Source organism: Olea europaea, chromosome 16 (genome assembly GCF_002742605.1).
Source record: "Olea europaea var. sylvestris chromosome 16, O_europaea_v1, whole genome shotgun sequence".
NCBI classification, from domain to species: Eukaryota; Viridiplantae; Streptophyta; class Magnoliopsida; order Lamiales; family Oleaceae; genus Olea; species Olea europaea.
This window is the reverse complement of record NC_036252.1, coordinates 6,167,441-6,182,469: the sequence shown is the minus strand read 5'-3', so window position 1 is coordinate 6,182,469 and position 15,029 is coordinate 6,167,441. Positions and strand designations below refer to the sequence as shown.

Sequence of the window (15,029 nt, the reverse complement as noted above, 5' to 3'; positions counted from 1 at the left end):
TTTGAAGATTAGACTAGATTAAATTCACATAAATTTAACATATTGGAGTCTAGAGTTTATTAAGGAAAAAAAATTGGCAAAGTTCTAACTCAACCGTTCATTTAAGAATAAGAAATAAAGAGACAATAATCTTCTGTAAAATATCAACCTAGAACAAGAAAACTGGGAAATTAATCTTTATACGTACACAATAACTTGATAAATCAGTATATTTCATCATTAACTGTATGTTGTAATGTAGAACTTAATTGAGTTTTCTGTTATATATTCACCAACAGAGTCATTCAAAAATCTATATAATCCAAAAGTTAATATATTTATGAAACAAGCTGTCCTTAATCTCTGCTGAGAAAACCTTAATTATTGAATTAAGCTAATGATTAACGATTATTTCATCCAGTCCACATAATCTAGACATTTTTTTTTTACAGATATATATATTCATTAAAATTGAAAAGAGCAATTTATGCACAAAATTAACATGCTTTATGTAACAATATATTAGACAACTCGAGAGATTCTTTTCTTGGTTTCGAGTAGGTGATCCCAAAAATTTGGATGAATGGGGGAAGATACACGTCACACCGCGAATGTGACATAAATTAAGAGTTATTAAAGAAGGCCAATTTTGTCATGTCTAATATTGTCTAATCCCACTTAGTAATACCCAAAAAGCGCAAGCTCGTTGCCACACCGGAAGATCAAGAAGTTTGAACGGAGGTCGATAAAGTAATCACTCTCTTTGAAATGGACTTCCTAAATTTAACTGAACATCAATTACCTGCCTCCTTTTGCTTCCATTCCAACCCTATGAATCTGCAAGGCGAGTACTTAATTTTATACTCCGAAATGGTCTCGAGTTTTGGTGACCAAACTTGATCCTTAGACCCCACCAATTGATTATAATGCTTCTGCAACTCCGGCGTGCTGCACAGAAAACTACCACCGGCGGGACTATCGGAATCTTCACCTTCATTTTCATTACCTTCTGTAAACAGTTTGATAAAAAATTCCGGCAAAACCCTGATCGAAACCCTACCGTCTGATCCCTTCAAGTGCTCAAAAGGGCACCCCTTGAAACTCACAGCAGCGCTCTTTGGCCGATTTCCTAAGGCGGCTAGAGTAGAAGCTGTAAGAACGTTAGATGGGAAGTAATCAATGGGAAGAACAAAGTATATTTGAGCTTTAATGAGCTCATCATCAATGGCCAGTGCAGGAATTGGTTGGCCTATGAAGAATGAGTCTGCATGGCATACCATATGATCCGGGAACTCGAACATAACCTCGCCGGCGACGAGTTTTTCTGTAAGAATTCTGGTGGCGCCGCCTTGGAATATTAACTTCACTGATGCACTTGATTCTCGTTTGCAACATTGGAAAATTGCATTTCCCATCTTAGAGAGAGATTATGCAGTTGAGTTAATTATCGATACACGAAGAAAATTAAGCAGTTCATAAATATAAACACAAGTGGAAGGATTGACTTAGAGAGTCTGTGATTGTATGAGTTGTAATAAAGGGTCGGTGGTCAGTGATGGTGGCTTTGAAATTAATCTGTGATGTCACAGAAATTACACGGAGTTGTTCATCAAATTGAACATCTAAATGAAATGGCACTCAGATGACTCCATTACTCGATATAGTCCGGAGCAAAAGATGAAATAAATTAAGAAATACAATCAATCCATGAAGAAGAAACTTGAAATAAAAAAGCGCAAGAAACTAACTTTTGGATCACTTTGTTTCATTGTTGAGAAATAAAGTAACACGGGCAACCGCCTACCTCGTACATTTTGTTTACCCCTTGAATGCTTTCGAGAAGATTTCTCGCGAAGATTGTTGAAAGTGATTTTTGTTCGTTTTTCATTATAATTTTTTAGTTTCATAAGTTTGTTTGGTATGACCATTTATTTTTTAACGTGTCTTCAAAAGCCTTTTTTTAATTGTTTGTCGATTCCTCGTTATATTAGAATAGTGTTATTATAATTTGAGAGTTTGTGGGATGTGACACCTTGTTGTTTCCATAGACACCTCAATGATGATAAATTATTTTCGAGGCAGCTTTCTAATAATTGTACTGTGACAAATTTAGAGTGATTTTTGAAGCATGTATGAAATATGTAGCTCTAAAACTATATTAACTATGGATTAATTTAAGTAGATTAGACTTAAGTAAGGCCAATTCTTCCTATAACTAAGGTGAGAAGGCTGTTTTATTTCTTTTAGTATCAATGATTAAGAAGTTTTTGTCACGTTTGTCTGGTCAACAACTCACTAACAAAAATAGTTGAAAATTTTATCGTCAATGACTCATAAACCTAAAGATATTGTTGAAAAGTCTAATTCATTAAATAATCGGTATGATATTTCACTTAATTGTGGTTTATAGCGTGTTTATATAAATTTCTACGTGTAAACAGAGAATTCTTGACTTTCGTCCCGTCATAGTTCATTCGGCTCTCATTAAGCCCCTATTTGATGTAACTACAAATCAAAATTTTAGTAGATTTTAATGAAATTCGATGAAATGTATGCTTAAAATTAATTTTGTTGACTTTGATTTAGATTTTTTATCAACTTTCTAAAGTGACACCAAAGAGGAGCTAAAAATAAAGAAACTACAAGATAGTTAAAGAATCAACTGAAAGTACATTAATTAATCACTAGAAAAACTTGTACTCAGGGCTTCTCACATTTTTGCTCTTAGTTATATTTAATTTCTGGTCACAAGAAGCATTATTGTGCCCTAACAAATTCTGATTAAAAAGAAAAGTAATGGTGAAGTCTATCAAGATATAATTTTCCTATTTACATGACTTGCTGTATATGTTAAGAAGAAATTAATAACAGTGTACAAAATTGCCTTTTACAGCATTTGTTACCCCATGTGACCTTTTACATCCTTGGAAGACCTAACCCTAGGGTCGAGGGAGCTTTAAAGTCTGTATACAAATAAATAAATTTGTATCGTATTCAACCGTTTAACTTGTGTGATTAAAAATTGATAAAATTGTCGATTTCATAAAATATATGGTTAAAATTAATTATCGATTTTGACTTAAAATTTATTTTTTTTTTAGTTAAACTAAACAAGGGCTAAATAGTTTAACATAGAAATAGGATAGACAAAAATCTTGAACTTATACGTGGATGGTCGACAAAATAAATTTTCTTTACATGTACGATTTATATGTGTGTAAATTTATCTAGTTTATAGAGCGTATAAATATACGCTTTAACGTAAAATAAACAAGTTGAACTTTGAATTATAATCGAATTATTTTTTACTTGTCCATGTTGGATTTTAATTAAAAGTTACAAGGAAATTAAGAAATAGTGATTGATGGAAGAAGATAATAAATGATGAAAGGCCATCAAGTTGCCAATTAATAAATAAGACAACGTTGAATTTTAATTTTGGTACAAGAAATTATTTGGTCAATTTTATCATTCCACTCTTGCATTATTTGTCATAATGTTTGAAATTTTTTTTTTTATTTATGGTAACATTGATGATTTAATTTAAATTCGGATTACTCAATATTAATATTTCTAGAATTTGAAATGCTCACGAACTCAAACAATTAAAAGTCTAGATAGGTAAAATTTAAATTTGAATTGGTTACATCTTAACGTCTTATTGATCTCAGTTCGATGTTATAGCAATTTATAATTTCTTACAAATTTAAACTCTCCAAATACAATAAACTCAATTGAATATTTAAAAAAGTCCCACAAAATTGAGCATTTGTTTTCATTTAGTCCTTATTCGGCTCCCATTTTTTAAATTTATTTTCAACTACACATTATGAAATTTACAACTTTTATAAACTTTTTAACCATATATTTTATCAATTTTTATTTAAAATCTGCTAAAAAAATCTATTTTTATCCAAACCAAACAGGGATTTAATTGAAGGAGTTAGATTTTGAATATATTGTTTTGGAAATTTATGATTTTATACATTGTCAAAAGACGTCATTTTTAAGCACAATCAAACATGTTCATATAATAAGGATTTGATGTTGATGTCTTAATTAAGTGACATAAAAATAAGTTAAAAACACATAGATTATTTGCATTTATATGCTATTTTGGGAGTACTACAAATCTTTTAGGTCTTGCTTGATGAGGTGCATTCTACAATGTTAAAAAGACAAAAGAAAATAAACTTAAAATTTTGTTCAGTAATGCATGCTAAAGATACGTTTAGATTAGACCACTTGCTTGATGAATTTTATGCCATTATTTTGAAAAAATGGAGTTTTGAATAGTGATTTTTTGGATAATATGTGATTAAAAGTAGGGAAAAGTTTTAAGTTTTCGTGCAAAATTTTTTATTGTGAAAATGTGCGGTTGAAAATGAGTATGAAAATTAAATAGTTTTGAAATAATAGTTGTCGAATATGAGATGTGGGTGCGGGGTGCAGGTGGGGTGGGTGGGGTCGAAAAATGTTAAAGGGGAAAAATATGCATGTATTAGGTATACACTAAAAAAAAAAATCAAAATTTTTACGTAGATTTTACGAAAATTTCAGTATGCAGCGAGGCTGGTTGTCCATTCCCGGAGGCTTCGCAATTGCAAACCATTTATAAAAAGATTATGTTTGGTGGTGGTACTAGACATGAAAGAACATTGTGCTACACCATATTTTATTTACTTTTCTTTATATTTTTTAATATTGTGTAATCCACCTTATTAAAAATGTCATTATTATTTATTATGATGAACTTTTCTAATTTTCCAATTGGAGAATTAATATTAATTAGAATAGTGAGTAGCTAGGAGTTTTATTCAGGTAACTTGTATTATTGTTGTTGATTTTTTCTCCCTTTTTTGGGTATATATCTACGCATTAACTTACTATTGCATTAGAATAAAATGTTTTCAACATTAATGAACTATAATAATGTACTTACTACCTAAGCACAAGACATTTACGGTTACATGTGCGTTCCCGTTGCAATAATATAGTTCAAAAATTTTCATAGAGAGACATAAAGTCAAACCTACAACATATTATTTTAAAGAAACGATCGAACCTAACACGAATCTTGTAGTAATATTATTTACCAAGTCAACATATTTCCATAGTTTTTGTTGACATTAGTATTATTTCTTGTTTTATTAAAGACGAAAGGACACGAATCGCAGCTGAAAAAGGAGTCTAATTTTGGTACCCAATATTTAATTAGGCTGCATGAATTACCCGCAATTTATTTATAGTATTATTATTTATAATAATATAATTGGGATTAACATTGGTTGAGTAATCAAACGAAATAAGGCTTAAATTATTGAATATTTTATTTTGTTGTTAATATCAATTTATATCTAAATAGTTGTTAATTGATTTTTTAAGAAATAATTTTACGAAATCATTATTATTATTATTATTATTATTATTATTATTATTATTATTATTATTATTATTTATTTATTTTTTAATGTGCTCGAATCATTTCAGTCTAAGGAGGAAAACTATTTGTTTGTAGAATATTATTGAATACTATTGAATAATTGAAACATTTGAAAGACCAAATTTAAAGAGCAATATTTTTATGTTTATAATGAAGTCGGTCTTCGAAAGCAAGAATGCTCATCCCTCGCTCTAAAAATAGACTGCAAGAAAATACTGTTTAATAAATAAATAAATGGATAACAATAATTTTCACTTATCATAAATATTTAATACATGAATCCAGTAGAGAAATATCTAAATATAAATTAAGTTCAATCCACAAGAGCGTCCGTAGATTTTCCAGCCAAATCTCTTTATGAACCGATTGAATGTTCTTGATCTCCAGTTTTGTACGAGACAAGGATGTCTTGCTCTGATTGGTAGCTGGTTGAAACCATCCAAATAGGCACAAGCAAGCCATGAGTTGGTAAGAAAATCAACAGACATGACGCTGGTCTGCCTGCAAAATGAAGCTAAATTGGTTTACTAACTACAAGAAAATTTTGAAGTAAAAACAATAATTTATTAACCGATTAAATGAGTTCAAGATTGCTAACAGCGTGTTTTGTACGTAGTACTTGGCAACACAATAAAATGATACTAGACAATTTTAAACTCATTTTATTCTTTAACCCTATCCAGTTTGGTGCAAAAAACATGCCATAATAGTACACAAAATCTTAACACAACTTATTAAAAGTTATCTAAGTTAATTCTGCACAACTATGTTCAATAAACAGCCAGTTCTGCTGCTCAATCACAATGGTTTTACATCCTTTTTAGCATTCCTATTGTGATTTTAGGATATGGTAGCTGCTTCTTTTTGAAAATCCATGATATTTTCATCTCAGACACTCGATTTATGCACCACTCTTTCCTTAATAGAGCTATATTTACTGTGGGAGAACAAAGCAAAAGGCAGGCAAGGGTGGGAAATCCTCCTGTGGGAGAATAGAGCAATGGATTGGCGATGTCGTTGACACTACAAAACATGAAAAGAATCAACTTCGCCCATTCATAAAAAGAAATAACATAAGTAAACAACTTTAAATTCAGACCAAAAAATTGAGCAAACTCGAGCAAGTAAAAATAGTAATCTTTAAGGTGCTTTGTACGTGCCAATTCTTAAAGTCACTAGCCTTCATCGAGTCAAACAGTGTGAAAGGGGTCATAAACAATATCCTGACTCTATTTACTCTGCTTGATTTGCATAGAGAGAACATGCTGACCCATTTTTTCATTTGTTCTATTCTCCCATGGCATGATCTTACTTCCCCCACTTGTTGCTCTATCCTCCCATGAGAATATTGTTGTGAATTTACTTAAACATGCACAGTGGAATTAAACAAATTTCAATTCCCATTCAGGATTTAGCTTTGTATATAGATAAGAACTGTAATGAGAAATATACCTTTTTCTTGATTTTGCAAATTCCTTCGCGTTATTCCTTTCCAACAGCTTGAATCTGTCTCCCACAGCTGTCCAATTGTCCAGCCTCCAATGAAATTCATATAGAGAATAGACTGCAACTGTTAGGGTTTTTCCTCTTGTGCCAGCAAGAATAATGAAAATCTTATGGATCTCAAACCCTAGTCATGTATTTATATAAACCCGAACGCGCTCGGCCCGGTCCGTGAATTAATTAATTCGAGAATATAAATAACAAATTTAATTAATTAATTTATCTAACGATTGTTAAATTAATCAATTGACAATTTTCAATCTTTCAATTCTCTTTTGTGTGCGGCCCATTAGGTTTTCGGTCACGATGCCTAACGACGTGAAATATTATTTTGATCTAATCAAAACTGATAACTTAAACACCCTTTTAATTTATTTAATTTATCACAGATTCACACTTGTCGTCTCAGATTGACATCTAGCAATGTATCAGGGCAACACATGTGACGGAAAATGTCACGTGGTATGACAGAATCAAAACGGTTCGTTTACCATGAAATTATAATCCCTTCGTCAATATGATCCGATCAACTACGAGATATGGAAGTGTGTCAATCTCGATTATCGATCATATCTTTAATTCTTATATTAAGTCAATATGAGTTGAAAACTCCTTTTCGACTTATATGTACATCTTGACCAAGAATTTCGTTATTGACTTAATTGAACAAAATGCAGATCACAATCTCTTACTATCTAAAAGTGACGAATCCTCTATTGGTCATTCACAACTTTCATATGATTCTTGACATACCCGAACGATGTCGTATTAGCGGCCCTTGACAGAGCAACATCTAACACCGTCAAAATATGACTGTCGAATAAGGCACTATGATGACCTCAAGTTGTAGGACCAATTTCATCACCGAACGTTAAAGATTAACCACTGACACTCAAATAGTTATTCATGTGGAATCTCTTAGCGGGTCTCCAATGTTTTGTTCTTTAACAAAACATCCATGTGTTCATTTAAGTGTCATCACACTTTAGCTCGTGAGAACAGCTACTTACTTCACAAGTAAGAAATGTCACACGTGATGGTCTAACTGTATTAACGATATTCGTATCTCGTTATTACTTACGACCACGGTTTATTCAAGCTCCAATTATATGTAATTTGTATATCACAATCACAACTCCTTCTGATTAACAAATCACTTAAACTTAGATCTTCGAATTCTATTATTTAATATTATTTATTACAAAATTAATTTAAATAAATAATAGATCTCGCCAAAATTAAATGCATTAAACATATTAAAAGCGTTTACAACCTAAATCGATTGGATCTAGGACATAGCACTTACAAATATAATAACTTACTTCAGGACATTTGATAGAACCCACCTCTCAAGTAGCATTTTTTTGCACAAATTGTAAGAGAAAATAGTGGCCAACAGCCGGTTGACCCGGCCAATTTTTCAAAGGGGCCTTTGACCAGTTAAAAAAAAAAAGCAAAATTACTTAAAACAATGAAAACCAACAAAAATCAAGAGAAACCCAAGTTTACCCCTTGCAAGGAAAATGAAGCAGAAGGCGAGTGGAAAAGTACTGTAACACGGTTAACCCAGTCATCGACAAAGAAGGAAAAACAGGAGACCTAGTTGGCCATTTCTCTCTGAAGAAGGTAAGATTTTTATACAAAAAAAAAAACCATGTTTTTGTTTTTATTTTTGGAAAAAAGTATGATTTTATATATATGTGTTGAGAAATCCTTGTATAAATGTGGAATTTGGGTTGTTATTGTTTGGGAAGGAGTGGAGATCGCCGGAAATGAAGTTTTTCGGCGATCTCCATGGCAGGAAATGGAAGGGGCCGGCTGGGCACGCCTAACCGGCCCAATCAACTGGGCTGTCTGGGCGAAGGTACCTAGTCAACTGGGCAACCCAGTTGACTGGGCCACCTCAACCCAGTTGACTGGGCACCTGGGCCGACCGTTATTTTGGGCCGTGGGCTTTTTTTTTCTTCCTTAATTATTGAAGTTAATTAAATAATTATTAATGGATTATATTGTGTTCTCTAATATATAATTATTTATTTGAATTGCTTAATTTGAATGTATATTATGTATTTAAAATTATTTATTGTAAATATAAGATGTAAATGTTATATTATTTATCGAAATATTTATTAGTTGCTAATTTAGATTAATTAATTATTTTATATTAAGTAATAGTAAAAAAAAATTTAAAAGAAATAATATAATATTAAATAATTAATATATATAAAGAATTTAAATACATATTTAAACATTTGTAAAAAAAAAAAATAGAATACGCAATTAAATTTGAAAATTAAAATATCAATCAAATTAAATTTTCGCAAAGCAATTAAAATAAATTTGTAAATATGAAATAAGCATTATGCGTAAATAATTAAAATAAGTTTTTAAACATTCATTAAAAATAAAAAGTAAATGAAGTGTTAGAAAAATAATTAAAATATTAAAATAAACAATCAAAATAAGTGCTATTAAAATAATTAATTACATGTTAAATAAGTAATATGCATAAAGAATTTAAATAAATATATAAACATTTGTGAAATAATAAAAATAAACAATTAAATTAGGATATGAAAAAGCCAATTAAATTAATTTTTTACGAAGCAATTAAAATAAATTTGTAAATATGAAATAAGCAATATGCGTAAAGAATTAAAATAAGTGTTTAAACATTAATTAAAAATAAAAAAGTAAATTAAGTGTTAGATAAATAATTAAAATAAGCAATTAAAATATTAAAAGAAACGACCAAATTAGCAAATTAAGTATATGAAAAATAGTAATTTACGTTCATTTTGTTTATTCCGTTATCGGTTGGTTATTGCATCTAGTAGCAGTGTGTTAGTATATATTTTTAATATTTTTGTTTATCGAACATCATTTGCATAGGGTTCTAATATTTGAAATTTTGCAGGATGAAATATCATCTGGACGACGCTGTCAGACAGATCCCTGGTAAAGTTACGTCGAATTGTAACTTTACCAGCTTCGCTTTGGTATTAGATTTGCTGGATGACGATCAAGCAGACATATTACGTCGATCATACTTATGGCCATTGTATTCGTTGCGTGATGTACAGTGGTCTGGGCAGCTACTCGATGCCCTGTTATGTCGCTCGCTGAAGCCAGTTGACGAAGACGCCCTCCATTTTGATCTTGGGGGCAAGGTAGCCACATTCTCCATATTTGAGTTTGCCCTCGTCACTGGACTGCGATGTACGGACGATGCAAAGGCGAGGGCCTGTGTTCCGAGGAACAGGAGGCTGTTGAACGAATATTTTCATGGACAGACGACGGTTACTCTAGCGCAGTTAGGAAATGCATTAAGGAGATGTGATCGGATGTCTGATAGGCTGAAGTTGGGCTTGGTGCTTATCATCGAGAGCATACTCCGGTGTCATTACAAGAAGACATCGATTGACATTTTCCATTTGGAGGTTGTTGATGATATTGATGCCTTCAACAACTACCCATGGGGTTGGAAATGTTTTCTTGATACATTATACGTGTTTAGGAAGGGGTTTTCAATGTCAAAGGGGGATAAGCCCGAGCGCAAGTATGATTCATATGGACTGCCATTGGTGCTGCAGGTATATGTTTAAGTTAATGAATTACCTACACTTTTTTTTATTGAATTCTATACATAATAATTGTAATTGTTTCAGATATGGGTGTACGATACTGTCCCCATCTTGGCCAGTCGGTATGCGAGGAGAGGAGAGACGCGCTATCCTCGGATGCATCACTGGCGAGCACAAGACAAGCCGCTTGCCAGACAGTTATCGGCTCTCTTCGACGATCCTGAGGTACGTATTATACAATTACTATTTATGTTGTATGTTCTTTTACAATCTGAATACATAGTCATTAACTGTGATATATCAAAATGATAGCTTAAAGTTCTCACTGAATTGGTGCATGACGATCAGATGCCTGAGTCCAGGATGGATCGAGATAGGGTATGTTACTGTGCAGAATTTGTTGAATATCGCTTTGATATTGTAATTAAGTGCTTCACTTGTAATATTTATTTTTTCAGGAGGATCGTTCAGTACTACCTCCGTTGAGGATATCACCTCCACCGAGGATAGCACGTCCAGCGAGGATGTCATCTCCGCTGAGAAGATCACGTTCAGCTACGCCAAAGGTTTAGATGCCTGAGTCCAGCGTTGATCGAGATAGAGTATGTTAATTAAAAATAATTTTTCGATTGTCATTTTATTTTTCTTGTTAGGTTATTTATTTGTAATAGTTATTTTTTCAGGAGGGCCGTCCAGTATCACCTCCTACACCTAGCCCCCGTGCTTCGACGATTGATTTGTTCGAACTCCTGATGGAGATGAGAGGAGACATGGCAGAGTTACGGGATAATGTCGTGACACTATGATCTGAGTTTGGGGACATGGCACAGTTACGATATGATGTCGCGATGTTACGAGCTGGGTTAGGAAACCTTCATGCTGAGGTTGCAGCAATACGGGGTGACATAGCAGGCCTGCGTGGGACGAGCGATTATCGAGATGGAGGAGCTAGCGGAGGGACAGGTCACTATCGTGACGGAGGGGGTGACGAAGGGAGTGGTGGCTATTGAGACGGAGGGACTGGCGGCTATCGGGACGGAGGGAGTGACGAAGGGGTCGGTGGTTATTAGGGGGAGGGGGTCAGATGGGGTATGTTGACTCATCGTGGCCATCAGTTGCTGCATTTGATTCATTTTTAAATGACACGATGGGATGGAGGAGCGAGAGAAGACCGTGCAGGATATACCTGAGGACGTGGAGGGGGTACCCGAGGAGGAGAGGGTACCGGAGATGGAGGTGGAGGTGGTACCCGAGATGATGTCACCCGATGCAGAGGGGATACCCGAGGAGGTGGGGGTGCCCGTGCAGGGGATACCTGAGGACGTCGAGGGGGTATCGAAGGTGAAGGTGGTACCCGTGCAGGGGATACCCGGGGATGCCGAGGAGGCACCGGAAGAGGATAGGCAACTGGAGGTAGAGGTGGTACCCGTGCACGGGATACCCGGGGATGTCGAGGGGGCACCGGAAGAGGAGAGGGTACCGGAGGTGGAGGTGGTACCCGAGAAGACGCCAGACTCGCCGGACGTGGTCTTTGTGTCGGAGGAGGTGGTCCCGATAGCGGGCGAGGGGGTCGTCCTGATGGCTGGGGAGATGGAGATTCTCGAGACGCATGAGGAGAGGATGATGGCTGTTGACGTGGTGGAGGGGGTGGTCGGCAAGAGGCCAAGGGTGCCATCATAGTACGTTCTTTCTCCCTTTACCGCGGAGGCGAAGAGGAGAAGGTTCGTCGACGGGACGCACCCGAATTTCTTCAGGGAGGTGGACCACGCCAAGTGAAAAGCCTTTGAGACAAAGTGGAGAGCACTGCAGCCTTGGTAAGCTTTGTATTTTATATAATTAGTATAGTACGCAGACGCAGAAGCTGACACATGTATACTTCTTATAGCTAAAAATTATGTTCTTATTTTTTCAGGGCCAGTCGCACGATTGCTGAGAAGACGATCTCAAATACTTACAAGTGGTTCCACGACATCACTACTTCGGGGGCTTGGCTCGCCGACAATGTAAGTGAAATGAAAATATTGTTATCTATTATGTATGTTCAAAATCAATTTTTTGAATGAAATTCATAGATTAACTCCTTTTTTTATTGGTGTTTCTTGATGTAGCACATCGACTTGAGCATGAATTTGCTACGAGATCGTGCTGAAAGACAACCAAAATCGTTCAACATTCCTGGCAGACTCATATTGAACACCGAGTTCATCTGTGCCGTTGACATGGAGTACCAGTCGTTCCAAGCTATGGGTAGCGAGTACACGGTACTGGAATATATGATAGAATGGGTCGTAGGGATGTGGCCGAGTGTCGGTGGAAAGCCATGGGATGGCTGTACGCATATGTACATGCCAGTATGTGTGAATCATCACTACATTGCAGTGGAAATCGTATTCGCCAACTCCACGATGTATGTGTACAACCCCGATCATTCATGCCTGACACAAGGCCAGCTCGAGCAAAATCTAGAGTCGGTGTCTGTGATCGTTCCCATGATAGCTACACGAGTGAACATCACTGTACAAGACAGATTGGCCACCGTGCGGAACACGACGACGGCGAGGCAGCAAATATCGTAAGTGTTTGTAATTTTCTTTTTGTCATTTACATCTTAGGTTCTAACTAATTTTCGATATGCTAATACAACATTGTTTAATTGTAGGGGTAATTGCGGCATGTTCGTCATCAAGTACATAGAATTTTTGAGTGTGGTACATAAGGTTGATGCAATCAACCAGGCATGGATACAAAATTGGAGAAATAAACTAGCATGTGATTTATTTGAATTTAATAGGGATCCGTAAATAATTGTACATATTTTTACATGTATTTAAACATTGTACAATTCATTCATTTATTTGTAATTACGAAAGAATTGTAAAATGTTGATTATTTATGTAATATTTAAATATTTATTTTACAATGCAGCCTACCGTATAATGCAGTGTCTAGAAAAAGCTTCGATCTCAAATAATTAACATAAATAATATGCATAACAAATGAATGTAATGAATGAAATGTTTAAAAAAATACTAAATCTAATAATTCACATAAATAATATACATAAATAATTAACGTCAATGTTATAAATAATTACATTGTCAATAGTTATTAAAATTACACATCCGTTACATTGTCATGCAGAGGAATCTGACTTATACAATATCTTCTAGTATGCCCTGTCGCACCGCACCTACCGCACTTACGAGGCTGGGGAAACTCTCCGATAGATAGTATTCTAGACGTACGTGTACGTCCAGAAATACGTGGTCCAACTGCTGGTGTCAACAAGTTATTCAGTGGGAGAATGTGGTCGGGCACTTCCCGCTCGACTTCATTTGGTACAGGAAATATTGTTTCCGCATATATTGCTCTCCAATAATCAGTCATGTAATACACACTGCATAAGGTGTGTGGTGGTAATCCTCTATGCATAGCCACTGCCACTGCATGTGTACACGGAAAACTCTCCAACTGAAACCGTCTACACGTGCACGTGTTATCATTCAAGTCCACAATGTATCCGAAATTACGTGCACATCTCACGGAGAAGCGAAATTGCTCCAGTGGTTCTAAATATACCTTTCTTGCCACATCTAGAGTCTTGAAGAGCTTATTTTCTTGAGTCGGGGTTAGCACACTTGCACAACTCTGTGATTCCTCACGTCGATCACGAAACCACTGTTGTAGCTTGTCACGAATGTTCTCAATCATTGCGAGAATTGGTAACTCTCGATCTTTCTTGAATAGAGCGTTAAGCGACTCCGCATTGTTCGACGTCATCATGTTGTATCGACGTCCTGGAAAATGTGATTGTGCCCAATGTTCAATCCCCATCTCTGTTAGATACTCCCATGCAGCATACGATTTACTTTCTATTTCGACTATGAACTTATCAAACTCTTCAAAACTATAAACCTCTGTAGCGCTCCTAAACAAAGCAACGACGCCATTGCCTCGATACCTGGTCTTCAAGTTTCCCTGTATATGGTACATACAATAACCATGATGTGCCTCGGGGAAGACTTCGGCGATACCATTTATTATTGACTGCCCTCGATCGGTTACGAATGCAAGATTTTCGACATCTCCAATTACTTCCCTCAACTTCGTGAAAAACCAACTCATCGCTACATCATTTTCTCCGTCGACTATGCCGAACGCAAGAGGGTAAATTTGGATATTCGCATCTTGGCATGTTGCAATAATCAATTTGCCCCCGTATCTCGCCTTAAGGGTTGTACCGTCGACTAAGATTAGGGTACGCATTGCATTTCGAAATCCTCGAACACATTGTCCAAGGGCCATAAAGAAATATTTGAAGCGATTTTCGTCATCCTTCTCAATAAAAAATGCCGACCCAATATTAATTATTCTTATGTTATAGCAATACCTAGCCAATGTAAATAAAAATAATTATAATTTAGATAATATATTAAATATTAAATGAACACAAAAATAAACAATTCAATTAAATAATTAATTACATATAAATAAACAATTGAAATTAAATAATTAAAATT

At 34.9% G+C, this 15,029-nt stretch overlaps 1 protein-coding gene across 1 annotated transcript; it reads right to left on the bottom strand.

Annotated features, from left to right (window-relative positions):
• Nucleotides 1-219: 219 nt before the first annotated feature.
• Nucleotides 220-1,394, bottom strand: LOC111412549. The gene is made up of 3 exons (XM_023043484.1): nucleotides 782-1,394; nucleotides 668-740; nucleotides 220-355 (listed from the first exon to the last, which is right to left on the bottom strand). Exons 1-3 carry the CDS (start codon nucleotides 1,392-1,394, stop codon nucleotides 220-222), a joined length of 822 nt encoding a protein of 273 aa, XP_022899252.1.
• Nucleotides 1,395-15,029: the final 13,635 nt, after the last annotated feature.

Bases quoted from the DNA above. Each gene is read 5' to 3' on its own strand.
- LOC111412549 (XM_023043484.1), bottom strand. From the start codon at position 1,394: ATGGGAAATGCAATTTTCCAATGTTGCAAACGAGAATCAAGTGCATCA. The intron at 741-781 runs GTAATTGATGTT...TCCATTTCAAAG, and splicing joins ATGGAAGCAAAAGGAGGCAG to AGAGTGATTACTTTATCGAC. The intron at 356-667 runs GTATTACTAAGT...TCAATAATTAAG, and splicing joins AACGAGCTTGCGCTTTTTGG to GTTTTCTCAGCAGAGATTAA.